This window comes from Artemia franciscana, chromosome 9, assembly GCF_032884065.1.
Source record: "Artemia franciscana chromosome 9, ASM3288406v1, whole genome shotgun sequence".
Lineage (NCBI taxonomy): Eukaryota > Metazoa > Arthropoda > Branchiopoda > Anostraca > Artemiidae > Artemia > Artemia franciscana.
The window spans coordinates 46,830,899-46,856,808 of record NC_088871.1 but is presented as its reverse complement, the minus strand read 5'-3'; the positions used below and the strand labels follow the sequence as shown (position 1 = coordinate 46,856,808).

Below are 25,910 nucleotides of genomic sequence, written 5' to 3'. Positions count from 1 at the left end.
TGTTTTCACGAGGAATAGAGCTGGAGGCAAGTCATCAATCCATGCGACCCTGTGTTTTTGCACTGTATATGCTGAAGGAAAGTATTTTTTTTTTGCTTCCATGCTTATCTCAACCATCTCTTGCTGAGCTAAACAAAGAGATCTAATTGGAGTAGAGCAGGATGGAGAAATTCGCCTCTTCGTTGAACAGATGTCCGTTTTCACGAGGATGAGAGCTGGATGGTAGTCATCAATCTACGCGAGCCTGTGTTCTTATGCTCAAGGAAAGGATGTTTTTGCTTCTATTCTCTTCTCAACCGTTTCTTGCCGAGCTGAACGAAGAGGTCTAGTTTAAGTAGAGTTGGAAGAAAAAATTCACCCCTTTGTTGAACAGATGACCGTTTTCACGAGGATGAGACCTGGATGAAAGTCATCAATCCACGCCAGCCTCTGTTTTTGCACTGTATCTGCTCAAGGAAAGCATATTTTTGCTTCCATTCTCATTTCTACCATCTCTTGCTGAGCTAAACGAAGAGGTCTAGTTGGAGTATAGCAGGATGGAGAAATTTGCCTTTTCGTTGAACAGATCACCGTTTTCACGAGGATGAAAGCTGGATGGAAGTCGTCAATCCACGCGAGCCTGTGTTTTTGCACTGTATATGCTCAAGGAAAGTATGTTGATGCTTCCATTCTCATGTCAACCATCTCAACCATCTCTTGCTGAGCTAAACGAAGAGATATATTTGGAGTAGAACAGGATGGAGAAATTCACCTATTTGTTGAAGAGATGAATGTTTTCACGAGGATGGGAGCCGAACATGAATTCCATGGGGATCTTCTTGAAAAGGGATCCTTAGATCCGGCGTGGTTGTTTCCTGCTCGGGTATTGCTTTGCTTTTTCTATATTTTCTTGGCATCTGTTAGGCCTAAGTCTGTGGAAATGGCATCAAAGTCTTGGTGACGGATTACTTTACTGTATAATGGGGACAATTTCAAGCTCTTGTTTATCATTTAGCCCACCTTTGGGTTTTCGTGAAAAATCGTTTATGTAATGTTTCACGAATTATTCTTGCTTTGACTTGTATATATTCCTGTTGCGAACATAGCCAAAAAACATTATGTTATCAATATCCATATCTGTTATGACTGTATCTCAGCTATCGCTTGGCAACGCTTGAAAACGTTCTAGTTATCGAAGGGGAAAGGATTAATGTAGGCATTGGTCTCCTAGGCTTCTTGCTAAGTAACCCCACCGGAAAAATTATCTTAATTACCAGATGCTGAGTAAGTTAGCGTCTTCTTTACAGAAATCAATTAGTCGAATATTCTAAGGAACATGATAGAGAAGTATTTTGTCAGTAGATAAACAAAGAAAGGGGTATTCACTATCCTCGACACGTGAACAAACATACGGAAAAAAGCTTTAATGTTCTTCTGTAAATAGCAAGGGAAATAGGAGACATTGCCGACAAAAGAATTGTTGTCCATTAGGATTTAATAGTATTATGACGTTTTGCTGGACTTCAATCCCCTTTGATTTTTGTCTAGTTTTTCTAGGGTATTGTTGGCAAATATCGTTTACCCGAACTAATTATTGTGAATTTATTTTCTTTACAAATTATTTATCAGTCAATTCTGTGAGCACGGTCTTGAACCCTCCGTCAAAGTTAAAAAGAATACAATTGTGTCCAGAACTAAACGGTGTATCTGAATTTTTTGAGCTTATACTTGAGTTCCAAAATTAGGATTTAAATAAGAATTCAAATAGAATTGAAAACGAATTGTTGTCCATGATGATTTAGTAGTATCTTGGCTTGTTGCTGAACATTTGTCCCGTTTACTTTGATCTTTTTTCGATCTTTTTTTGATTTTTTTTTACTTTGATCTTGGTTTTTTTTATATTATTGCCAAATAACGTTTCCCTAAACTAATGTATGTGCATTTTTCCTTTGCTAGTGATTCATCAGTCAATATTGTAGACGTGGTCTTGAGACTCACCTCTAAGCTAAAAAGTATAAATGTCCATGTCTACCAAATGTCTTGCATATTTTTTTTTATTATTTTGCGTAAGAGCGAAAATGATGCACTGTCTTTGAGCTGTTTTAGACAATCGCCTTTTTTAGAGTTTAAATAATTTTAGAATTTAGTCTCTTACTGTTTTAAAAATAGAGTTAAGAGAAAGAGTCAAACTTTAGCGTAAAGTGCGGGGCGTTGAGGAGGAAAAGCCCCTTTCACATACGGAATAATTTTTGTTCGTTTTAAGTTTTAATGTTGCTCCTTACTTTCATGTAAAAAAACTTGTTTTTTTATTTATTTTGTTAGAAGACTGATCATGGGTGCGTGTTTATTTGTTTGTTTTTTTTTCCCAGGGGTGATCATATCGACCAACTGGTCCTAGAATGTTGCAGGAGGGCTCATTCTAACGGAAATTAAAAGTTCTAGTGCCCTTTTTAAGTGACCAAAAAATCGGAGGGCACCTAGACCCCCTCCCACGGTCATTTTTTCCCAAAGTCAACGGATCAAAATTTTGAGATAACCATTTTGTTCAGCATAGTTGAACAACATAATAGCTATGTCTTTGGGCTGACTTACTCCCCCACAGTCCCCGGAGGAGGGGCTACAAGTTACAAACTTTGACCATCGTTTACACATAGTAATGGTTATTGGGAAGTGTACAGACGCTTTCAGGGGGATTTTTATGGTTGGGGAGGGAGTGTTGAGGGGAGGGAGCTACGTAGGAGGATCTTCCCTTGGAGGAATTTGTCATGGGAGAAGAGAAATTACATGAAGGGGGCGCAGGATTTTCTGGCACTATTAAAAAAAAAATATATGAAAAAGCTTTTTGCCACTGAATGTAAGGACCAGCATTAAAACTTAAAACGAACAGAGATTATTACGCATATGGGGGGTTCATCTCTTCCTAAATACCTCGCTCTTTACGCTAAAGTATTTTTAGTAATTTCAACTATTTATTCTACAGCCTTTGTGATTCAGGGGTCAATCTTAAAGACTTGGGAGAAATTTAAAGCTTTAGTATAAAGAGCAAGGTATTAGCGATGGGGCAAACCCCCTCATATACATAATAAAAATATACGAATATAGAAGTTCGTTACGTAAGTTAATTTGTAAGTTACATATATTTTTTACTAATAAAAACGTTCGTTAAAAATAAAAAAAATTCTAGTTGCCTTTTTAAGTAACCGAATAATTGGAGGTCAACTAAGCCTCCTCCCCCCCTTTTCTCAAAATCGTCTGATCAAAACTAAGAGAAAGCCATTTAGCAAAAAAAGATTAATACGCCAATTTTGTTTTAATTATTCATTTGCAGAGAGCCAAAATCAAACATGCATTAATTCAAAAACGTTCAGAAATTAAATAAAAAAAACAAGATTTTCAACTGAAAGTAAGGAGCGACATTAAAACTTAAAACGAACAGAAAGTACTCCGTGTATGAAAGGGGCTGTTCCCTCTTTAACGTCCCGCTCTTTACGCTAAAGTTATTTACTGTTTTATAAAGTAGAATTGAGAGAAACAGTCAAACTTTGGCGTAAAGAACGGGACGCTAAAGAGGGAACAGACCCTTTCATACACGGAGTACTTTCTGTTCGTTTTAAGTTTTAATGTCGCTCCTTACTTTCAGTTGAAAATCTTTTGTTTTTTTTATTTAATATTATTTTACGCCAAAATAACGTTATTAAGCTTTTAGCCTTGAGATTTTTTTAGGATTTAAACTAAGTGAAAAGGAGTAAGAATTATCAGCAAAAGGTAAGATCCTAAAAATTTAAATTTCTAGTAAAAAGCTATGGGCTATGGCTCCTTGGGAAAATGGGGGATAAAATACTTCGCTTAGATACCTCTACGCCTCTGTATTTGGCCCCCTGGATCCTTGAAACTACTTATAACCGAGACATTCCGTTTAAATTACAATATTAGTGCCTATTAGCACATTTAAAGTGTTTTAATGTATTACCATAACACATTTTTATTAGAAAATTGCCCCCTCCCCTGGCAAAGTTTAATGGTGATGATCTTGAACCCTGTTTTTTTAGACATATAAAGAATGTTTGCAAAAGTGAACGTATATCTTCCAATGTATGGCTAAGAATAAAGGGGGGAGGGCGATCCTGTGCTTCTAAGTCCTTTCTTCAGCTTTAAATCTATACCTCCTTGTTAACGCTTGTGCATGACCCACTGGTAGGGTCGTATCCAGGTTTTTGTTTGGTTGGGGTGGGGCTATTTTTGTTCGGGAAGGGGTTAAAAAATAAAAACGCAGCAAATTTATCTACATCTATTTTGTGCTACTTTGTACGAGACGGACAGAAGTTTCAGGGGGCAGGGGTTCAAACCGGTTGCCACCTGGATACGACCCCTGTCCACTGGTTCAATTTTTCTAAATCAATTGACTTATGTTAGTAAATATTATTTTGCTATTTTGCTGTCTTCAAAAACGAAAAGAAAAAGAGCAAATCAGGTAAAATATCTAATAATAACAGTGAAAAACAAATCATTCTGTTTTTTTTTTTTTTTTTTTGCTTTTTTCCTACATTTTTGGTTCACTTAAAATGTTAATTTATTAATTTTTTATCCTGACATTATAGACCCGAAAATAAATAATTTGATTACTATTTATTGGTTTTGACTTAATTGATTGGAAGTTCTACCCCTTTTTTATGTATTTAAATGAAAAGTCAGTGGGGTCTGTTGAATTATTTGTACGGAGTTAAGTATAATAAATCATTCCAGCAGTTCTAGTACTGCTTTGGTGTCGCTACAAAGGCAAATCCTGGCTATTGAAGACAGACTAATCTGAACGGCTCTATTAACTATTCAACAAATTTTACATCGTTTTATTTTGACATTAATTGCGCCGCAATAGCTTTTTATCGCTGCGAAGAAAAGATTCTCAGTGCCATATTAACTCAGTTCTTCAGTAACAAAACATCGACAACATATAAGCTTATATAGTTACGATCATGTATTTCGTCTAGTACATGTTTTTTTTTCTTTGATGGTTAGGATCATGTACTGTTTTTGTAGGCTTTTATTGTTGTTTTTGTATAGTTTATCATACAGATGACATCTTAGTGTATGATTTGGTTTATTGATAACCTTGTAGTTACGGCCGTGGGAAACACTGTTGCTTTGTTTTGTGGTTTTAAATCATGGCAACAATAAACTACTCTACGCTATTATTAAAAAGAATGTGGGGCACCAAAAGGAAAGTTCCCCTTTTTTCCGGCGCCCTCGCTCCTCTTTTTTCTCTTTTTGTTAGAATAAATTTGTCAATTTGGTCAATATCCGGCACTTTTGTCAGATTGCCCCCCTCCCCATAAGACTTTGCTCATTGGCGCCCTTGTCACATAGGACCTCCCCCAAGATTTTGCTCTAGATCCGCCCCTGTATCGGTTTAAATCCAGATTCTCGCTTTGAATTGTGGGGTTGTGAAAAAAACGCCTATTTTTACATTTAAAAAAAACGCCAATTTTTACAATCCAAACAAAAATAACTTGGCAATCGGCAAATGGCACAATATTTGGATAGTTGAAAATGCGGAAATTTATTACCTATTTTATTGGGAAGTTCGGGTAATTTATTTGGAATATTACCCGTTTTTATAGTTCTATCCGACCTTGTCCCTCCCTAATAAAGAGAAATCCAACCTTAGATGTTTCTGGGGTATATCGAGTAAAATAAAATCGAACATTAAAGACAAAATTTGAAAAAAATAAAGAAACTAGCTAAAGGAAAAATATCTTCTAGAAATTATAAAAAATGCGTATATGTTATAAACTTTTGATTTTTTCCCAATATTTGAGAATCCAAAATCGAAGATCCTCTTCTGGAACAGGGTTGTTGGTTTTACAATTGCACTTCAGAGTGTTGGGGGGGGGGTTTACAATGGGTGATTGTCGGATTGGGAATTGAAGATAAAATCCACGATGAGATTGTGAATAGAAATTAAATTTGACGACTAGATTTCCAATTCGAGAATCCGGATTGTCAATCTAAAAGGCCATATGTGTCAAATATCGGAAACGTTAAACCTATTCTATTAGTTATTACTTGAAAAGCCTGCCGGACAATACGCATAAGAAGGAATGTAGTGTAAATTTTTTTGTGTGGACCGAAGAAAATATATTTTGCTCCCTTCCCCCAACACAAAATTTATGGTTCCCTTACCTCCTCTTCAAAATAAAACTTCTCTGATAGCTGTAACTCGCTTCCCCTGCTGTGAGACGAAACAGAGCAGACTTACCTAATCAATATTTATAATTCGTCATGCTTTAAACCTTCCTCTGACTGTAAAATGGAATACTCACTTGGCTTCAGATGTCCGTTGTAAAATGTCACACGATTGTTTTCAGCATTAGTAATTATCTGAGAGTTCCTGACATAGGCAATTATATTAGTAGACTTTGTCCAATTTCAAATCTTTTTTTTTCAGTTAATAAAAAATTGGGCTCATATTTTAAATAGAAAGTCTTTAATAAAGACTTATATTTCCTAATAGTTTATTCAAGCTTTTTTTTTTTTTTTTTTTTTTTTTTTTTTTTTTTTTTTTTTTTTTTTTTTTTTTTTTTTTTTTTTTTTTTAATGGAAGCTATTAAGGAGGAACCAATGTCTATTTTCATCTGTGCTTTAAGTATCTTTTTTGTTGTTGATTTGGATTCGGGTGTACTTCCTGTCACAGAAGGTACCCCTAAAGGTAGGTAAAACTACTGGCTCAGTAATCTTTTGTATAATCATCGGCTTGGTATTTTCAGGTGAATTTAGTTGACTAAGAATCTGAATTATGGCAATTATATACAGGAAAATGGATACAAAATCTCTTCTCGGGATCCTGTTTCTTATTAGCAGCACTTTGGCTTCAGAAGAGCTATCCCTTGGTAAGGTTTTGTTTTCTATTCAACCCTTTTCAAGCATACTATCTTGTTGAGAAACAAAAAAAAATGTAAAAAAAATATATGAAGTAAAATAGTAAACGTGGTAGTGGGAAGAAAGACCAGGTGGTTGGGGCAAGTCAGATGGCATGATTTGAAATTTTCCTGAAATGAGATATTTACATTTCGTCCCTTCCTACTAAGCTATTTCTAATGATAGGTCTAGTCTATTACACCCTATGCCATTTGATTTCTAAACAACTTTTTTTTCTTCAAAATGAGTTCTCTTTTTTCTTTATTTACAGAAATAATTGAGAATTACTATTTTTGATACAAATTTGTTTTTTTGTCTTTGCCCACACCCACATTTTACCTTTGTCTTTAAAATTTATATTATCAACTACAGGTCCAAAGTGAGAGGTGAGTGGAGCCACTGGGGCCCAAACCACAAAGGAATCTTTATCTTTGTTATTTCGTATAAACGTCTGTACTTTTTGAATATAAAATGACTATGAAAATGCATTTCTTGGTGTATCTCCCGTTCCACCCTGAAATGGAAACAATGTCTATGCTCTTTTTTTCCTTTTTTATTATATTTATAGAAGTTGTGATTCTTTGCAGTTTGATAAAGCTTATTTAATGAACTCTCTTTCCTTGTGTTTTTTTATGAAGCAAATACCAAGGCCCCATCTCCGGTGCCAAGGCCCCATGAAATATTACAGTAACACTGTTATCCGTGGGTAACGGTTGCAGAGCAACGTATACGACTATGCCTCACCTGGAAAGCTCTTATGTTTGATCGTACGTTTTTACGTCTTTACATTTTTATCGTACGTTTGCTGTGAATGTAGACAACCCCAGGTCCAGAAATAAATTTTGTGTGAATTGATAAAAATGATACCCTGAAGAGGTTATATCACTAATTTCTATATAACTTGTTGATATTTATTTAATCCTTCTGGTAAATATGCTGACGACAAGATTTCCGAGAACCCCTTTTGCTTCCCCATTTCCGGGTCGCATAGGGACTAGACTTGTTTTAGTTCAGTTCCAGGCTCAAGCTCGATTTGCTTATGTATTTATTAACAAATAACGTGAATTGATTTGCGTTAAGCAATTAACCTCGAGCGAGATTCTAAAATATCGTTTCAAATAGAAAAACGAACGAACTGGAAACGGGGATTTTGAGACCGACTTCAAGAATTATTTCTGGGAAATCCAGAACAGAAAACAGAATTGCAATCTTTTGCTCTTGAAGAAACAATTCCATCTTGTACGCGAGTTCGATGCTGCATGATTTCTAAGAAGTTTACTTTCGTGAGAAATCTGTGGAACAGCTTCATTTTGTTTCTTTTTCTTTCACTATTTCGCAAAATAGATACAATAAATTTTTATTTTCTGGAAAATTACAAAAAAACTTTGTAAAACTTCAGAGTGATTTTTCATCTTTTGTGGTTTCATATCATGAAACATTTTCAAATTTTTATCTATTTTAGGCTACCCTTCCAAGCTATAGACTGTTGATATCAAATTAAAGAAAAAGAAAAAAAAAATATAAAAAGCTGCGGTATTAAAAGCTCCGCAACATAATCTTATATAAAAGTGCTTCAGGATAGCATATTTGGATATAGATCGCGGTTTCATTCTTTACGTTTTTTTTGGTATTTTACCTCAGAGCAATTCGTCTGCTATGAATAATATTGCTATTTTCATGTTCCCAAATTAAGATTTGAATTACTGCTTGTATAACAAAGGAAAACAAAAACAAACATTTATATTTACCTCCTTCATCTCTTATTCGTCACTCATTTATGTCGTCCTGTTTACATTGATCCTTTCCCAATTTACAAGAAAATCAGTTTTCCTCCTTTCTGCACTTTCATCGAAGTTAGACGCTTCCATAAGAGTGGTACAGGAGCTCATGAACTAGACTGATGCTAAATGTTACCTCTGCAAGTTTTAATGCGCCAAAACTAACAGCCCACCATGTTTAGTTCTTACGCTCTCCACTGCAAGAGTTTTCTTCCAGGAAAAAGTAGTGCTGGAAACATAAGGAAAAATCAAAAGCAAAACCTAAAAAACGCTGCCACAGGGGTTGCTAATCTGCTGAGTAAGTCCTGCAACGGCAGGAAAGAGGGCCAACTTAAAGTATTGCTGAAGTTTTCCCTAACGTCCTCTTTGAGAGACTAGACATTTCTCTGTGGTTGACCCAGCCATTGAAGTCAGTATCTGCTGACGGATGGAACCTTTATGAATTGGAATTAAAAAAGCGATGCTCTGCATTCTTAGAACGCTTTTTCTCTTGGCTCGTTCTATGTTAAGATACGTTTCCAACATTGGAGTTGTTGTAACACCCATCCGTTGCTGCATTGGTGGTCTTTGGATGACATGATCCACCAATGCAATTTGCCCATCGTATACATATAGTGTATAATATTTTTTCTTTCTTTTTTTTTTGGGGGGGGGGAATACCAGGATAGTAGCTTCAATATTTTGTTGGAGGGGGGTAAGAGGGTCCATATCCGGATAGTCAAGGGGCATGGGCTATGTAATAGTTATTTTCTCCAACTTATCGGGGGGGGGGGGGTAACTGCCCCCTTGTCACCCCTCGAAACTACGCCCCTGGGAAATATACGCAATTCACCCCATTTTCCCTGGGGAATTTCCAGGGGAAATTTGATCTGAAAAACTATCAGAAACTGGGTAACGAAAAATCAATTTTTTCAAATTAAATTACTCCGTTTATGAAAGGGGCTTTTCCTCCTCAACGCCCCGCTCTTTGCGCTAAAGTTTGACTCTTTCTCTTAACTCTACTTTTTAAAACAGTAAAAAACTTTAGCGTAAAGAGCGGGTCGTTTGACTCTTTCTCTTAACTCTACTTTTTAAAACAGTTAAAACTTTAGCGTAAAGAGCGGGGCGTTGAGGAGGGAAATCCCCTTTCATATGCGGAGTACTTTCTGTTCGTTTTAAGTTTTAATGTCGCTCCTCACTTTCAATTGAAAAAAACTTGTTTCTTTATTTAATTTCTGGACGTTTTTGAATTAATGCATGTTTTGATCTTGACTCTCCGCACATAAATAATTAAAACGAAATTTGCATATTATTTTTTTTTTGGCTAAATGACTTTCTCATAGTTTTAGTTGGAATATTTTGAGAAAACAAGGAGCGAGGGAGGAGGCCTAGTTGGCGTCCAATTTTTGATTACTTAAAAGGCAACTAGAACTTTTAATTTTCTACGAACATTTTCATTAGTAAAAAATATACGTAACTTACGAATTAACTTACGTAACGAACTTCTATATTCGTATGTTTTTATTGCGCATATGAGGGGGCTCGCCCCTCGTCAATACCTCGCTCTTTACACTAAAGCTTAAATTTTGTCCCAGTTCCTTAAGAATTACCCCTAAATCACAAAGGCCGTATAATAAAGAGTTGAAATTGCTAAAGATACTTTATCGTAAAGAGCGAGGTACTACGAGGAGGTAAACCCCTCATATGCGTAATAATTTCTGTTCATTTTAAGTTTTAATTCTGCTACTTACTTTCAGTTGAAAAAAACTTTTCATATTTATTTTTTCATTGTTTTTTTTAAATAATGCTAGAAAATCCTGCGCCCCCTTCATTTAAATTCTCTTCCCCCATGATAAATTCCTCCAAGGAAAGATCCTCCCACGTAACCGCCCCTCAACTTCTCCCCCCAACAAAAAAATCCCCATGAAAACGTCTCTACACTTCCCAATAACCATTACTATATGTAAACATGGGTCAAAGTTTGTAACTTGCAGCTCCTCCCACGGGGACTGTTGGGGAGTAAGATGTCCCCGAAGACATGGTTATTAGGTTTTACGACTATGGTGAATAAAATAGCTATCTCAGAATTTTAATCCAGTGACTTTGGGGAAGAAATGAGCATGGGAGGGGGCCTAGGCGCCCTCCAAATTTTTAGTCACTTAAAAATGGCACTAGAACTTTTTATTTCCGTTAGAAGGAGCCCTCTCGCGACATTCTAGGACCACTGAGTCGATACGATCATCCCTGAAAAAAAGAAAAACAACAAATAAACACGCATCCGTGACCTCTCTTCTGGCAAAAATGCGAAATTCCGCATTTTTGTATATAGGAGCTTGAAACTTCTACAATAGGGTCTCTGATACGCTGAATCTGATGGTGTGATTTTCGTTAAGATTCTATGACTTTTGGGGGTGTTTTCCCCTGTTTTCCAAGTAAGGCAAATTTTCCCTGGCTCGTAACTTTTGATGGGTAAGACTAAACTTAATGAAACTTGTATATATAAAACCAGCATTAAAATTCGATTCTTTAGATGTAGCTATTGGTATCAAAATTCCGTTTTTTAGAGTTTTGGTTACTATTGAGCCGGGTCGCTCCTTACTACAGTTCGTTATCACGAACTGTTTGATAATGACCACAGTATAAGCACATACAAACAAGCATAAGTATAAGTGAACTAAAATCAAGTTGACGTTGGCCAATTGACACAAAGCCAAGACAAATAGTCGTGAGAGGCAAAGCAGGCATAAGCCTTTTTCAGGATTGTATAAAAATGATGTCATTTCACTTGTTGATAGACAGTCTGTCACCCATCCATCCATCCTAGGGAAGAACTAAGGTAGATAGCCATAGAACTAAGGAATCATCGAAATTTTTGATTTGACTCATGACGAACAATATCGACTGGTTCTGTATGCAAAAGGGGGGCCTGAATTTGCTTGGACTCTCAGGTGAACAAGTTACCTAAGGCTAATAGGCTTGCCGGCTTAGAGTCTCAGGTGGACTACCGTGTCCCCTGGACTCGCAGGCGAACGGGGATACTTATAGTTTTCTAAGTCTTTTGGTAAAAGGCACGGGCAAACGGCGGGAGTAGCTATGACTCTCAAATTGGACAAATAGTTGTGTGTTAGCTTTTCGAGAGGTATGCCCGTCTAGAGTCTCAGGCAGGTTGACCAAGTTTTAGGATTGACTAATATATTACCTTTACTATGATAGTGACTATCATATCTGTGACTCCGTACTGAATGCTTCCTCTCGCTTTCTTAACGTGGTGTCACTACAATGAAACAGTTTGTGGTAACGGCCTCTAAGTAAGGAGCGACGCGACTTAACTGCAACCGAAACCCTAAGGAAGAGAGTCTTGATAACAATAAATGCAACAAATGAATCGAGTTTTGGTGCTGGTACAAAATATATACAATTTATTAAGTTTAATGTTACGCATCAAAACTTACGAGCCTGAGAAAATTTGCTCAATTTTTGAAAAAGGGGAGAAACACTCTCAAAACATCAAGTGGTCTTAAGGTGGCGACCACGCCATCAGATGGCGACCACGCCATCAGATGGTGACCACGCCATCAGATGGCGATCAGATTCAACATACTAGAGCACCTCAATGAAGAGGTTTTAAGCTCCTGTATACACAAATGTTAAATTTCTCTTTTTTTTTTGCCTGAAGAAAGATCACGGATGCGTGTTTTTATGTTTTTCTCAGGAGTGATCGTATCGAACCAATGGCCCTAGAAGATCAGGAGAGGGCTCATTTGATCCGAAATCAAAAGTTCTAGTGTTCTTTTTAAGCGACCAAAAAGGTTGGAGGGAATCTAGCCCCCGTACCCCTTTCTTCTCTTAAGTCGTCCAATAAAAATTATGAGATAGCCTAACCATTTTGTTCAGCATACTTGAAAGGCTCTTTACCTGTGCCTTTAGGGATAATATAAAAGACCCTGGGGAAAGGGCTGTAAGTTACAAAATTTATCCATTTGGTTTCAGCAAACGGGGGAAGGGTATTTCACTTGGAGGAACTTTCCACGGAGGAGTTTTCGTGAGGAGAGATAATTTTTCATGCCTGATTTACCGGCATTATTTGACAAACAATAAGAAATATAATAAAAAAAGGTTATTTAAACTGAAAGTAAGGAGCAAGATTAAAATTCAAAACGAACAAAAATTATTCCGTATAAGAAGAGATTGCCCCACTCCTAAATACTAAAAATACTTTGCTCTTTGTGCTAAAGTTTCACTTATGTCCCATTGTCTTAAAAAGTCTTCTGAAACACCAGGGCCTTTTAATTAGAATACAAAGCTTTTTTAAAAGTGCTAAAATAAATGGAATAATTTCTGTTCGTTTTGAGTTTTAATGTTACTCATTACTTTCAGTTGAAAAACTGTTTTTTTTTTTCATTTAATATCTTATTATAACACCTCTAGAATATGTTTTCCTGATCTTCATTTTTTTTTCCCATAGTAAGTTTTAATGTCGCTCCTTACTTTCAGTTAAAAATGTTTTTTTTTTGAAAATTTAATTTCTGGACGTTTTTGAATAAATCCAGGTTTTGATTTTGGCTCACCGTACATGAATAATTAAAACGAAATTTGTATGTTTATTTTATTTTTGTTTCCAATAATAACCTTATAATAACCTAAGTTTTATTTTTGTTCCAGCTGTTTAAGAATGACTCCTGAATCACAAAGGCTGTTAAATTAGAATAATAACCTCTTTTAAAAGTTAAAAAAGAATATTTAGCGTAAGAGCGACCTATTAAGGAGAGATAACCCCCTTTTATACGTAATATTTTCTGTTCCTTTAAGTTTTAATGTTGCTTCTTGCTTTCAGTTGAAAAAACTTGTTTTTTCTTTGATTTGTGATCGTTTTTTAAATGATTTAGGGAAATCCAGCTTTCTCCGCGTAACTAAAGTTAGCGGAGTTATTAAGTTATTTGTGGAAATAATTTTGTAAGGAATAGTAACAGAACAGCCAAAGAGGTATAAACTATTTTTACGAAAATGAAAGTCACAAGTTTAACAATTCTCAAATGAGTGAAATGAATGAAACAAAAGATCTTTAAAAGATATAAGTAATAATTTACGTTCATTCTAAGTTTTAATGTTGTTTCTTACTTTCAGTTGGAAAAAAACTTGCTTTTTTTTATTTAATAACAAACACAAGCCGAAAACATGCAATATCTTTGGTTTATTATTAAATAAAATTCGTAATTGTGAAGCTGATTAACATAAAATTAAATGCTAAGATCGGCCAGAAAAAAACACCACCAAGTTATTCTTATATCGGCCGTTATTTAACAAAATTCAAACTTTTGCGTAAAGAGCGAGGTTTTGACGAGGGGAAATACTTCCTAATATACGTAATATGAGGGGGTTTTCCCCCTCGTCAATACCTCGCTCTTTACGCTAAAGCTCGAATTTTGTTTTAATTCTTTAAGAATGACCCCTGAATCACAAAGCCGTTTAATTAAAATAAATAGCCCTTCTGAAATTACTAAAAATACTTTCACGTTAAGAGTGAGGTATTGACGACGGGACTAACCCCCTCAAATACTTAATAATACCTGTTCGATTCAAGTTTTAATGCTACTCCTTACTTTCAGTTGAAAACACTTCTTTTTTATTTAATTTCTGACTTTTTTTTAAATAATGCTGGGAAATCCAGCGCCCCATTCATGGAATTATCTTCCCCCATGAAAAGATCCTCCCACATAACCAAATCCCCCCCCCCCCCCAGAAAAAATCTCCTGACGTCTATATACTTACCAATAACCAACACTATATGTAAAAAATGTAAAAGTTCATTATTTGCAGCCTTTCCCCTGGCGACTTTGGGGTATTAAGTTGTCCTCAAAGACATAGTTATCAGATATTTCTACTATGCTGAACAAAATTTTGATCCAGTGACTTTGGGAAAAACATGAGCATGGGGGGCCTAGTCACCCTCCAATTTTTTGGTCACTTAAACTTTCACTAGAACTTTTAATTTTCGTTCGAAAGACCCCTCTCGCGAAATTCTTAGACCTCTGGGTTAATACGATCACCCCTGAAAAAAAAAACAACTAAAAAACAAAAAAACTAATAAACACGCATCCGTGAAAAATACACGGCAAAAAAAAATACTTCTGGCAAAAAATACAAAATTCCACATTTTTGCAGAGAGGAGCTTGAAACCTCTATAATAGGGCTCCCTTATATGCTGAATCTGATGGTATGCCTTTCATTAAGATCATATGACTTTTAGGGGTGGGTAGCCTATTGCCCCTTTTCAAAAATAAGGCACATTTTTTCAGGCTCGTAATTTTTGGTGGGTAGGACTAAACTTGAACTTAAATCAAAATTATCAAATTTATACCAAAATTACGGTTTTTAGAATTTCGGTTACTATTGAGGCGGGTCACTCCTTACTTACGCTTCGGTGTACATAACGAAGCTTTTTCGCCCATATTTATGTTTTTTTTTTTGAAGACCTCCCCTTCTACTTCTCTCGATACTCTATGGTTTAAATACCGCAATGACCTCTTTTTATCCTGTCAGTCTCTGATTTACAGTGATATAATCAATAAGGTTAGCTGTCTTACTATCATGAAAGTGCCATGATGATTGATGGGTTCAAATTTTTTTTAGCCTAATCATGAGATTTTTAGGGGTACCCTGGAATATTCAAAAGAATTCGGAGGGGCAATAATAAAAATAAAGATTTTATTTGATAATTTGGAAAAAAACTTATCAGAAGCTCAAAAAACACAGGATTTCGGATGAGGGAGCCCCGAGGTGCCTTGGTTACGCCCCTGAACCAAATACCGCAATTTATTTAAAATGACGTAACTATTAAGTTAGCCGCTTTACTGTCACGGGAGTACCTTGTAAACATACCGTCACGCGAGTAGATTTATTTATGCCGAAATACCGTGTTGGCTGTAACTAGAAGTTTGATAGCTCTGTCTATCAAACTTCTTAATAGGAAGTTAATAGGACCATGTCTTAATAGGTGCTTAGTAAGCAAGGCGTATCCCAGGATTTTTCTTCGGAGAGGGACGGGTATTTTCTCAGGGGAAGGTTTACAAAAAAAAGAAGACGCTTCAAAAATTTGTTTATATGTATTTTGTTGCGTTTTTACGGCAAGGACAAACATTTTGGGGTGGGGTGGGGGCCAAATCTGGTAACTCCTCCCCCTGGATACGGCTTTGTTATTAGGTTTAAGTTTACACCCTAAATATTTTTGATTGCAACCGTCCTGGAATTAAATAGCTAATCTATTGCAAATTTAGATAACCTTTTGTGATAGTAAATTTATTAGAGTTTGCTTTAGGAACCCTCAGTGTCTTCTTGCATGGTATTTTATGGCTTGCTTTGAATGACCCTTAGCTTTTTCAGCCCATTTTCGTACTAAATAAATATTGTATGGTAGTTGAATAAAACATCTACTTCATCTCATCCATGAAATCTTATAATGTCAAAAATGGTCAGCTAATGTCATTTCTTAATGTTGTAGAATGTCTTTTGCTGTCATTGTGTCTTCTATGAAAGAACTTATTTACTGAAAGAAAAGGTAGGGGCACTCATATTAATGAACAACTTTTCTCATGGATTTTCATTTGATCGGATGGCTGAATTTTTCCTTCCTTTTTCCCGGTGGACCCTTTGTTTGCCCCGCAGTAGTTCAAACATTGCCCTTGTATAATATGAAGTATGCTTTTGATTTGGTCATGGTGTCTGCCCATGCAGTAAACCGGAACAAAAAAAAAGACCAGAATTTTCCTTTTATGGACAGAAACTTTCTCCTTTTTGTAGAGGAAAAGGAAAATAGATAAGAAAATATATTCTTTAGTTTTTGTTTAGTAAAACCTTAATTTTATGTGAGAAATTTTGAATCGGGTTAATAGCTGATAGTGTTCTTTGAAGTTATGGCTAGAAAAGAATTGGAAATGAAAGTTTGAAGATTATAAAAAAAAGAACAAATTTTTAAATCAACTATTTCAGGCCAAATATCAAACCTTAACTGTCAGAAGATTATTTTTTGGGAAGCAGTAAAGTATTGTGTTTGAATCAAATATATTTTCTTGGGCATACATGCCGAAACAGGTAGGGGAGAATCCTGCCCGATGCAAGAACCCTTAACGCCCGGACGGAAAAATATATTAAAATACGCAAAAGCCATATGAAATAAACGTCACAAGAACGTAAGCTATATAAAAGAATTTTGATTAAGATTGCCACTCTTGGGAATTTGTCAAGAGAGATATTTTTTCCTCTGGGGTAAATTCCTATGGAAGAGGGGGAGTTATTCCCTCCAGATCTCATTTTACCTTTTCTGGACCCAATTTCGCTGTAAGGTTTTCGTCTCTCCTCTCCAAGGGCGTATCCAGGATTTTTTGGAAGGGGGGGGGGGTATTAAAAAAAAATTCAAATGACATCGAAAGTCTGTTTATGTGCATTTTTGTCCTCTCCAGTAGTTTCAAGGGTAAACAATTTTAATGATTAATCTTTTTTACTATGATTATATAATTTCATATATTTAGATACCTTGTTATCCAAATTGTCTACAGCTCATTTATGTTTTATTCTATTTCTATTTCTTTTTTGTTCTTATTTCTTTTTTTTGTTCTTATTTCTTTTTGTTCTATTTCTTTTTATTTCTTATTCTGTTTCTATTCTATTTCTGAAAGTTTACGCACTTTATGCTGTTTATTGGAAAATTAGCTTGATCCCTCAATGATTTTATTTACAATGTAGTTTTACGCTTTTTGACTAGAAAAGTTGAAAAGCAATCCATATTTAAAAGCATTTCAAAAGAAAATAAGGAAAACTTTTCTGTGGAAACTGTTTGAAGTAGGAAATATTAGTTTGATGATTGTGTGAAAAATGTAGACAATTCTCAAAAACCCGAATGGTGGTTCTGACCTCTCTTAGAATAGAATAGAATTTATTGGCTAGAATAGCACATAAGCTAGCATAAGCACGTCAGAACAATTACAATGATAAATTAAGTGTTAAGGGATAAACATAGTTACAAAGTTAAATCAATTATTAAAATGCGAAACAAAATAGGGAACGAAAGAGTTTTTGTACCTCATGGTCAACAATTGGGGACACAAGTCAAGTTGGGTATTTGGAGCTCTACGAGCATTAAGTCTTGTATTAGGAAGGATTGGGGGATTTTCTTTGAAGGGGGAAGAAGACGTCGATGATAGTCAGAACTAAGGCACTTGTGCCCAAAGCTCATGGTAAGGAAGTGACGTCGTGATTCCATTGTAGTAAGTTCAAGTCTAGCCAAACCTTCATCTTAAATAGTATGCGCCCAGAGCAAAAATCTTGAATGCCCTCCCCCCACTTGTCGCCCAAAAATTTTCAGGCTAAATTTTAACGAAATTTTCATTTATTAATTAAATTTTTTTGTTTATGTAAATCTGACTTTTCTTACTTCAAATGGGAAAAGATATGGGAAAAATGAAAATTGCGAATTGCATTTGCTTACACCTGCTGCCAACTGCGCCCTTTACTTTAAATTAATAAAATACAATTTTAAAAATTACAAAATTATTATAAATACTAGATTATTTATTTGAAATTTTTTCACACATAAAATTTATGTGCCCGGGTAAAATGCCTCATCTGTCTTCCCCTAAAACCACGTCTCTCCATAACCTCTCCCCCTTTTCTATACATCTCTGTGCTTTTCAGTGATTTTTTTTCTCTGAAAAATCGTGTTTTGAAGGAACTATCTTGTGACTTCCATTCAGACTTGTGGCAATTCTGATAACCGTGGTTTTAGTTTTATCATTTCCTGAATTAAGACAAAATTCAAGCTTAATATCCTCTCCATATTTCTACTTTCTATGAATTCATTAGCATTAGCACTTGGGAATTTTTTATTTCACAAGTGCATTTATAAGAGATTCTCTTAAGAGAATTTTCAACTTTGCACGTTCGTTAGAGGAGCACTTGTTACAACTCTTAAGTACCTCATCCTCTGTTTTGAACAGTGACGTTAAATGGAGATGATGAATAGCAAATAAACGATGGTAGATGATAAATAATGGCTAAGTGGACTTTTACCTGATATTGCCTAATTCAATATTTGGAATATTTAAAAATTAGGAAGGTAGACTTACAATTGAAATTCAAAATGAAAAATCATGCAAACTATTAAGCTTACAATCCGAGAATCGATTCTGTGTACTTATATGTTAGCTAGTACACACTTTAGAATATGGATCTACAGGTACGGGGTTGAAACGACTGAGACGTTTGGGAAATAGATAGGATATATATAATCTAGGCTGCATGGTTGCACATTATGGGGAGAGGTAAGTATAGTGGGGCTGCATGCAAAATGTAACCTAATCAAGGCTGCATGCAAATGTAATCTAATCTTACCTAACAAAAATACAAACTAAATATTTATTAAAATATAGTTACAGTGTAGTTTTCTGCTGAGGCGAAGCTAATTGTCTCTGTATACAAACAGCAACGAATGAATGCTTTATTAACTACTTAATTACAAAAAAACTATACATACACACAACCGCCCGGGGAAGGCTCAAACAGCCTGATGTTGGACGGCTGGAACCCTCTGATTCTCAACCCATTTATTTAAAAAAAATAAAGAAGGACAAAAAGACTCTCACTCAACTACCCTTTAATATCAGAATATACATAAATAAAAAGCTAACAATAATAAGAAAAAGAAAAAAATTATCTCCCCACTCCCAATAAATGTTTTTAAATTTTACTTTAAATGACCCAATGTGTTCCGCCTCCCTAATGCCAGCTGGGATATCATTCCGAACAGACGGAGCTAAATACCTAATTCCGGAAGCTGCACGTGTGGTGTCTCGGTACTCAACAATGAAATCATCCGCCTCTCTAAGTCTCATACCTGTGGAGTGAACGATTTGCTCGAAAAAAACTGGTAAAAACTGGAGGACATACATCATTGCAACATCGATACGCTAAAACAGCAGCTTGATAATCTCGAATCCGACCAACGTTAAGCACTCGTAATTTCTTAAAACATGACCCGGTATCATTCACATTTTCTACATAATTACCAAGAAGACGTACTGTTTTATTTTGTAGGATCTGCACTCTTTTAAAATTTGCATAGAAATTACTAGACCAAAGGACACAACCATAAGAAATATAAGGCCCAACAATGGTGTGGTACAATAATAAAAGAACTGATAATGGTAAAACATGCTTTAATCGTCGCGGAATTCCCAAACCTCTAGCAACTTTAGCTGCGGCAAGATCACTATGGTTCTTCCAAGGTAGATTCCAATCAAGCTGGAATCCCAAATAACGCACTTGATGCACCCGTGGAAAAGGCCTACCGTTAAATTTTTTTTTTTTTTATCAACACATGGAGGATTACCAACTCTCCTGCAAATCATAAAATTAGTTTTATTAACGTTCACTGACAAAAGGCTCAGACTTGTAAATCCAAAAAATGCCTTTAATACCTTATTTACTTTTAACAACAAATCATCGACAGATCGACTAGACACGGTTAAAGCAGTATCATTCGCAAAGTCGTAATACAACAATCAGGTAAGTAGAAACGCATTCAATCAATATACACAAGGTATAGAAGTGATCCCAAAACAGACCGCTGAGGTACACCACACCTCACTTGAAAAGGAGAAGAAAACACGTTTTTTAATACAATAAACTGGTTATTGTTGGATTTTGTAGATCCAGATTCTCGAGTGTGTACTTGCTAACAGATAAGTATCCAATTCTGTTTTTTCTTAACTTAATTAGAACCTCATTTGCCTCTAATGTACCCAAAGTGCCAATAAGTACCCTCCGGTCGTTTCTTTGGTCTACTGTTGTTAGAGTGTTTTGCGATTCTAACCAAATGAAGATTGGATTTGTCGTTGATCAGACAAGTAGTTTCAATTTTAAAACAAACAAGCTTGTTTAAAACAATTTTGTATTTCCTTGCCGCGGAACCTTTTGCGCCTCCAGAGGAAGGTTTAACTAGTCACCGAGAAGTGTTGCCGCTGCTAAGGCTTCTTCCGACTTTAGGTTAACGAAGACCGGGCTGTTAGTTCCTACGTAGAGAATTTCTGGGTCTTCTTCTTAGACGGTAGCCTGTTGAGCTCCAGGTAAAAGCTTGATTTCACAGTATATTGTTGTCTGTTCAATGTTGGTCTTCTATATTACTCTTTTAGTGAACTCTCACAAATTTTCGTAACAAGCATCTGCGAGTCAATTATTGAACGGACTGCTTTGCTCTTCTCTATTCCCAGTGTAAATGTAGAATTTTACGGAGGCAAGTATTTTTGAACGTGGAAGCATTTTTTAGTATGTAAGTCCTGAAAGCTGTATAAGCTCCATTGGCTGCAAAAGCTAATGCCACCTACTTCCGTAAAGAAACCTCAGTGAATATCATCAGTGGATAAAGACCTACTAGATGGCCTATGAGCACAAAACTCTACTTTGGGACAATTATAGTGTACGCCTTTTGTTTTCAGGCACGGTGAATATAAGCTTTTGTACAATTTTAGAAATTCGACTAACTTATAGATTTGACAACAACAGGTGAAACATTGTCCAGAAGAGTTCAATTGGTTACATTTTTGACTATAACTTTAGGAGTGGCGATGCAATGCGGCATATGAGCAGTTACTGAAAATAGGTAGCAAATGATATTGGCCTTTTCAAACACTTCGTGGTAACGAACTGTATTAAGGAGCGACCCGGCTCAATAGTAACCAAAACTCTAAAAAATGGAATTTTGATACTAATAGCTGCATCAAGAGAATCGCATTTTAATGCTGATTTTAAATATATTCTTTTCATCAAGTTTAGTCTTACACATCAAAAGTTACGAGCCTGAGAAAATTTGCCTTATTTTAGAAAATAGGGAGAAACAACCCCTATAAGTCACAGAGTCTTAACGAAAATCACACCATCAGATTCAGTGTATCAGAGAACCCTTTTGTAGAACTTTCAAGCTCCTATCTACAAAAACGTGGAATTTTGTATTTTTTGCCAGAAGGCAGATCACGGATGCGTGTTTATTTGTTGTTTTTTTTTTCCCTGAGGTGATCCTATCGACCCAGTGGTCCTAGAATCTTGCGAGAGGGCTGATTCTAAGGGAAATGAAATGTTCTAGTGCCCTTTTTAAGTGACCAAAAAAATTGGAGGGCAACTAGGCCCCCTCCCACGCTAATTATTTTCCCAAAGTCATCGGATCAAAATTCTGAGTTAGCCATTTTATTCAGCGTAGTCGAAAAATCTTATAACTATATCTTTGGGGACAACTTACTCCCCCACAGTCCCCGTGGGAGGGGCTACAAGCTGCAAACTTTGACCTGTGCTTACATATAGTAATGGTTATTTGGAAGTGTGCAGACGTTTTCAGGGGGATTTTTTGGTTGGGGGAGGGGTTGAGAAGAGGAGGATATGTTGGGGGAACTTTCCTTGGAGGAATTTGTCATGGGGAAGAAAATTTCCATGAAGGGAGCGCAGAATTTTCTAGAATTATTAAAAACAAAATAATGAAAAAATAAATATGAAAAAGTTTTTTCAACTGAAAGTAAGGAGCAGCATTAAAACAAAACGAACAGAAACTATTACGCATATGATGGGCTCACCTCCTCCTAATACCTCGCTCTTTACGCTAAAGTATTTTTAGTAATTTCAACTATTTATTCTACGGCTTTCGTGATTCAGGGGTCATTTTTCAGAAATTGGGACAACAGTTAAGCTTTAGTGTAAAGAGCGAGGGACTGACGAGGGGGCGAACCCCTTCATATACGTAATGAAACCATGAGAATACAGAAGTTCGTTACGTAAGCTAATTTGTAGGTTACGTATATCTTTTACTAATAAAACCATTCGTTAAAAATTAAAAGCTCTAGTTGCCTTTTTTAAGTAACCAAAAAACAGGAGGGCAACTAGGCCTCCTCCCCCGCTCCTTTTTTCTCAAAATCATTCGATCAAAACTATGAGAAAGCCATTTAGCCAAAAAAATAAATATACAAATTTCGTTTTAATTATTCATCTGCGGAGAGTCAAAATCAAAACATGCATTGATTCAAAAACGTTCACAAATTAAATAAAAAAAAGTTTTTTTTAACGGAAAGTAAGGAGCGACATTACAACTTAAAACTTACAGAAATTACTTCGTATATGAAAGGGGCTGCTTCCTCATCAACACCCCGCTATTTACGCTAAAGTTTTTTACTGTTTTAAAAAGTAGAGTTAAGAGAAAGAGTCAAACTTTAGCGTTAAGAGCGGGGCGTTGTTGAGGAAGCCTTTTTTTTTAAAAAATAAAGCTTAATAAATGAGCTCAATAGCAATAGATGTTCTCGAATATTTACAGCTAAGATATATTAGGAAATGTATATTTGAAATTGATGTATGGCCACAGAATTAATGAATAATCAAATTAGACTGAATAAATAAGACTGGCAAAAATCAATTAATTAATAAGCATATGCTAAAAATTATTGAATACGACAAATATAGAAAATATCAGTCTGAAAACTACTCCCATAAAAATAAGAATAAACTCACATACAGTTTAAAACAAAAAGAGAGGAAGTAGCACGATGCGTCACAAGAAAATAAAAAGTGCCATCATATTTAAACAAAAAACAGTTCTTCTTAATGCATAATCTTAAAAATACTTTGTAACAAAGCAAATAGACTCAGCAGAAGAACTATTTAGGATAACGGGGAGGCACGTCAGCTTTCCCAAAGAGACAGCCTATAACCCTCAAAAGGCTCAGATAAGGACTTAGACAGTTAATGCTCCAGATTATCCTCATCGGCTATGCAAAGCGGTCAAGCAAACCTATCATCTAAGACACTTCCCTCTTAAAAGGATTTTGACCATGTAGTTAAACTAAGAATGTCAACGGTTTCCCAAAGTCAACGGATCAAGATTTCGAGATAGTCATTTGTTCAGTATAGTCGAAAAACATAATAACTATGTCTTTGGGGCTGACTTACTCCCCTCAGTCCCCGGGGGAGGGGCTGCAAGTTACAACCTTTGACCAGCGTTTACATACAAAAAATTGTTATTTGGAAGTGTACAGACCTTTTCAGAGGGATTTTTTGGTTGGTTGGGGGGGGTCGAGGGGAGAGGACTACGTGGGAGGATCATCCCTTGGAGGAATTTGTCATGGGAGAAGAGAAATTCCATGAAGGGGGCGTAGGATTTTCTAGCATTATTAAAAAAAACAATGAAAAAATAAATATAGGCTAAAAAAGTTTATTCCACTGAAAGTAAGGACCAGCATTAAAAAAAAAAAAAAAAACTTAAAACGAACAGAGATTATTACGCATATGGGGGGTTAATCTCTTCCTAAATATCTCGTTCTTTACGCTGAAGTGTTTTTAGTAATTTCAACTATTTATTCTACAGCCTTTGTGAGTCAGGGGTCAATCTTAAAGAATTTGGACAAAATTAAAGCTTTAGTGTAAAGAGCGAGGTGTTAACGAGGGGGCAAACCCTCTCATATACATAATAAAAATATACGAATATAGAAGTTCGTTACGTAAGTTAATTTGTGAGTTACGTTTAGTTTTTACTAATAAAAACGTTCGTTAAAAATTAAAAATTCTTCTTGCCTTTTTAAGTAACCGAAAAACTGGAGGGCAACTAGGCCTCCTCCACGACCCTTTTTCTCAAAATCGTCTGATCAAAACTAAGAGAAAACCATTTAGCAAAAAAAAAAAAATAATACGTAAATTTCGTTTTAATTATTCATTTGCGGAGGGCCAAAATCAAACATGGATTAATTCAAAAACGTTCAGAAATTAAATAAAAAAACAAGTTTTGTTAACTAAAAGTAAGGAGCGGCATTAAACTAAAAACGAACAGAAATTACTCCGTGTATGAAAGGGGCTGTTCCCTCCTCAACGTCACGCTCTTTACGCTAAAGTTATTTATTGTTCTATAAAGTAGAATTGAGAGAAAGAGTCAAACTTTAGGGTAAAGAGCGGGACGTTGAGGAGGGAACAGCCCCTTTCACCCACGGACTAATTTCTGTTTGTTTTAACGTTTAATTTCGCTCCTTACTTTCAGTTAAAAAAAAACTTGTTTTTTTTATTTAATTGAATTAAAAGCGGGTTTGTGCGTGTTTTCTTTCTTTTATATGTCTGTCGTCTGACAGGTTTTGCTGTTAGCATTTATACGTTTCTTTAACTGAAATTGGCCCCTTTTCTGACTAAAATTAAACCTTTTTCTTTTAAACTACATTAAAACAGCTGAAAACGCCTCATTGAATTGAGCTTCTAAAGTTTGGTTGAACATTTAAGTCTATGAACAGGTTAAGTCTATGAGGGCTTTAGTTCAAATAAAGTGATTGTTCCTTTTTAACCAGTTTAATTTAGAAAGTTTCCTTGAATTAGCAGAAGTCCATCAAATCGTGATGTTAAGGAACTTTTGATGTCAAACCGATCTTTCCTTGGAGGGACTCATTTTCTTCTCCTAGATTGATGAAGCACGTGCTTGTCAATTGAAGAAATCATGTTAGTAATCTGAGAAATCTAACAAACTTGCACCAGATTCACTCTCGTCTTTAGGTAGTTAGGAGAGTGTATAAACGGGAACATTTAACAATTGAAAGTCTGAAACAGGTTTAAGCGAACATGAAAAGGAAAACACATATAATTTTATAACATGTCCACCTAACAAATTTTCGGGTAATGGTGCTTTCAGACGACCAGTATTACTTTTCGCAATAGCGACTTCACGCTACGTTATGTATTCTTACGGATCAAATGCCAAGTAGAATCGAACTTTAGAAAGGATTTTCAAACAGTTCGTGGGTACGAACTGTAAATAAGGAGCGACGTGACTCGATGGCTACCGAAATTCTAAAAGCTAAATTTTGATACCAATAGCTCATTGTTACCCATCAAAGGCTATGAGCCTGTGAAAATTTGCCTGATCTTCGAAAAGGGGGAGAAATACCCCCCCCCCCCAAAGTCAATAGTTTTAATGAAAACCACACCATCAGATTCAACATATCAGAGAACTAATTGGTTCATATGAGGGGGTTTCCTCCTCCTCAAATCCATGCTCTTTAAGCTAAAGTTTGAGTTCTGTCCCATTTTTTTAAGAATGACTCCTGAGACACAAGTGTCGTTTAATTAGAACAATAAGAAGCTTTTTTAAATGTAATAATAAACTTACATTTACTTACGAGGAGTAACCTCCTCGTATATGTAATAATTTATGTTCGTTTTAAGTTCTAATGTTGCTCCTTACTTACAGTTGAAAAAACTTGT

General features: G+C 35.6%; 1 protein-coding gene across 1 annotated transcript in view; it reads left to right on the top strand.

Moving 5' to 3' along the window:
* The window catches only part of LOC136031487 (semaphorin-2A-like), a gene marked incomplete in the record, with an annotated part of 365,554 nt that overhangs the window by 82,919 nt on the left and 256,725 nt on the right, over nucleotides 1–25,910 (top strand). Inside the window, 1 exon segment of the mRNA XM_065711124.1 lies at nucleotides 6,744–6,866. Within this exon segment, the coding sequence (XP_065567196.1) occupies nucleotides 6,773–6,866 (94 nt within the window).